Here is a 3,360-nt window from a genome sequence, read left to right as displayed (position 1 = left end):
GACCAAATCGGCGCCCGGTCTTGACAGGATCAGCAAGAAAATTGTGAGGAACCTGAACAACGTCGCCATCGAGAAGCTCTGTGAGTGCATCAACTCGTGCTGGAAGGAGGGCCGCATTCCGCAAGAGTAGAAGACCGCGGACGTTATACTCATACCAAAGCCGGGCAAACTGCTACAGGTCCGCAACATGAGGACGATCTCCGTCCTGCGTCGGCAAAGTGATGGCGCATGCCTGCCTCAGCAGGGGGACAACCCTCCTCGAGAAGCAGGACGCTTTCGGCACCCACATTATCGGTTTCCGGAAGGGACTTTCCACGCAGGACGCCATGCTGCAGATCAAGGAACAGGTCGTGAACGCTCCGAGCATGCACGTGCGCGCCCTGCCCAGGCTAGGCCTGAAGAGCGCCTTCGACACTGTGAAGCACATGGCCATACTGGACAAGATTAGCCGATTCGATCTCGGGGCCAGGTTGCACCGAAATCTCAGCATGTTCCAGAATGGGTGCGATGCGATGGTCAAGATCGACGGGGCTCCGCCTCGAACGGTCCGAATGTGTGGTGCGGGAATGCCGAGAGCTCCGTACTCTCCCTCATGCTTTTGAACCTCGTCATGACCGGCCTGTCGGAGCGTCTTGACGCGATAGAGGGCACCAATCACACGATCTACGCAGATGACGTGACGGTGTGGACCACGGAGAACCCGAGAATCGGCGAAATGCAAGACCGGCTGCAGCGGGCCGTTCGGAAGGTGGAGCGGCACCTCGAAGACTCGTCTGCTCACCTGACAAGTCGGAGATCCTGCAGCACAGAATGCGCAAGAAAGGACCCCTCCCCCGGGGCGTGTTAGACGCCCGTCGTTTGGGCGTCCGCGTCACGACGAGGGAGGGGATTCGAATACCGACGGTGTCCAAGTTGCGAGTGCTCGGCGTGTGGCTGGAAGAGAACGTTGGCAACCGCGAGCTGGTTGCCCGACTGCAGAAGAAAGTGGCCGCCAGCACACCTCGTGCGGCGGGTCACGAACAAGAGGAAAGGAGTGAAGGAAGACAGCGTTATGAGGCTGATACTGGCGTACGCACGGAGCCACATAGGGTACGTTGCCCTGTACGCCGAGTGGAACAGGAGCAAAACCAACAAGCTGAACGTGGTGATCCGCAGGTTGTTCAAGACTGCACTGGGTGTACCTCAGTACACGCCAACCCATAAGCTCCTCGAGCTGGGCGTACACAACACGCTCGAGGAGATCGCCGAGGAGCTGAGAATCACGCAGCTGGAGATGCTGTCCAGTACCAGAACGGGAAGATGAATCTTAGACGTGCTCAGGATTCGATACCACGAGGCGCAAGGACTGAAGAAAACACTGCTACCGGAAGTCAAGTACGCCATACAGACGGAATACATGCCGAAGAACATGCACCCGGTGCATGACATGCAAAGACGTAAACCCAGGGGGGTCATGATCCTCGAGGAGCATGGAAAACGAGAAGGTGCCCTCTTCGTCGGCGCAGCCAGGTACCCGTGGCCAGCCAGTGACCGCGATGGCGACGAGGGACGACGACCATCACCGCCGCTGCAACAGAATGTACGAGACGAACCAGAGTTACCCACACCACCATCAATACTCCTACTACGACAAAAATGGTGACAAATAAGCCCCTCAAGTGGCTGCCGGCACACGTCTAGGAGCTTAGCACTAACAACAACAACGACAACAACACTGCTAACGGACGAAGACACACCGACACCGCTCGATTCACAACGGGCGCGCCAACGTCGTCGCGAGGGAGCTTATCCGCCGCGACGCGGTCACCCCGAGGGCCACCGCTGCCGTTGTTGTGCGGGACCCCAGCGGAGGAGTGACGGCGACGGTGGCGGCCACCCCGTCCGCCGCCTTCGCTGTCGCTACCAACACAACCTAAATCGCTGCGGACGGAGCTGGGGTGCACGGGATGCCGACCGCGATGTCGAGGAGTTTCCGGCCACGTACTTAGAGGTGCTTCGTTACTGCAGGAAAAAACGAAGGAAATATCCACAGCCCCACGGGCGGCTGGACAGGTCCCAGATGGTCGACCTGAGATGGTTGCAGACGGGCACTTTCAGCAACCCCTACCACCTGCAGCGCCTGTGGCCCGCGCTGCACCCGTCGCCCGGCTACCGTTGTGGGAGCACAAATGTGCCGATATGGCCCATGTACTTTGGAAATGTCAAGGTCACGAGGAAGAAGGACCAAGAGGAAGGGGGAAGACAACAGTAGGACCCTCTGAGGCGGGGTGCCTCGCTGAGAGATGGAAAACCGCCCTCCTCAGCGAGGCACCCGAAGACAAGGAGTGGCCCGTCCAGTGGGCCAGGGCCATTGCCGATCATCTCGGAAGATTTTCCCCGGGCGATGGACCCCTGGCAGCCTAGCCTCGGGCGCCAATAGCAATAACCGTTTGAGAAATAAAGTTTATTCCTCTCCTGTCCTACCCTCAACAACAAGTTAAGGTTCATGCAGAGAGTGATACAACGAATAATGTCAGGCGGAACCTTAAGAGACAGGAAGAGAGCGGTATGGATCAGAGAGCACACGGGGATAGCCGCTATTCTAATTGACAATATTAGGAAGAAATTGGTCTGGGTAGGTTATGTAATGCGCATAGACAATCGGTGGACTACTAGAATTACAGGATGGGTGCCAAGAGAAGGGAAGCGCAGCCGAGCACGGCAGAAGTCTAGGTGGTGTGATGAAATTAGGAAATTCGCAGGCTTAAATTGGGATCAGTCGGCGCAAGATAGGGGTAATTGGAGATCGCAGGGAGAGGCCTTCGTCCTGCAGTGAACATAAAACTAGGCTGATGATAATGGTGATGCACCCAAGTACAAGAGTGGGTGTGCTTGCATGGACCAAGACTGCAAAATATCGCTTTTAAAAGCTGTGCGAGAAATCTCTGCAAACTCGATAAACCCCTCGACGCCAACTGCGCTGTGTGCTAGCTTCACTTTAAGCATATGCCATTGTGAGAGAGCATGTGCACATAATTAATGGAACAGAAGTTCGAGTGCCAAGAGAAAAACCAACTGTTTGACCTGACATGGGGCCGACTGCTTTGCCAAATGTGCCTTCATATCCATCCAAGGAAACACCAGCACCGTGGCCTCTGACAAAATGTCGTCAGTTCGCATCTGATAATGACGGCGAAAGGAAATGACCAACTGGCATTTTCTATTGCGATCCACATGAAACAACAAGTGCTCTATTGAGGCCACTGTTGGATTGATTTGACTGCTATTTGTTGCATTCAAGAAAGAATGCTGAAATAAAGCAACTATGGGCACCAGAATATGGATTTCAGACGTTGTACTATCTATAAAAACTCACTAAAT

The 3,360-nt window shown here is 55.2% G+C and overlaps 1 protein-coding gene across 1 annotated transcript; it reads left to right on the top strand.

Moving 5' to 3' along the window:
- The first annotated feature begins 221 nt into the window (after positions 1-221).
- LOC139060268 (uncharacterized) lies at positions 222-602 on the top strand. Its single transcript, XM_070539361.1, has one exon. It carries the CDS (start codon positions 222-224, stop codon positions 600-602), a length of 381 nt encoding a protein of 126 aa, XP_070395462.1.
- Positions 603-3,360: the final 2,758 nt, after the last annotated feature.

This window comes from Dermacentor albipictus, chromosome 5 (assembly GCF_038994185.2).
Source record: "Dermacentor albipictus isolate Rhodes 1998 colony chromosome 5, USDA_Dalb.pri_finalv2, whole genome shotgun sequence".
Classification (NCBI taxonomy): domain Eukaryota; kingdom Metazoa; phylum Arthropoda; class Arachnida; order Ixodida; family Ixodidae; genus Dermacentor; species Dermacentor albipictus.
Note: the sequence above shows the minus strand (reverse complement) of the source record. Positions and strands in the feature narration are given on the sequence as shown.

What these genes read in the sequence shown, in the direction of transcription:
- LOC139060268 (XM_070539361.1), top strand. Translation starts at nt 222, where the DNA reads ATGGCGCATGCCTGCCTCAGCAGGGGGACAACCCTCCTCGAGAAGCAG.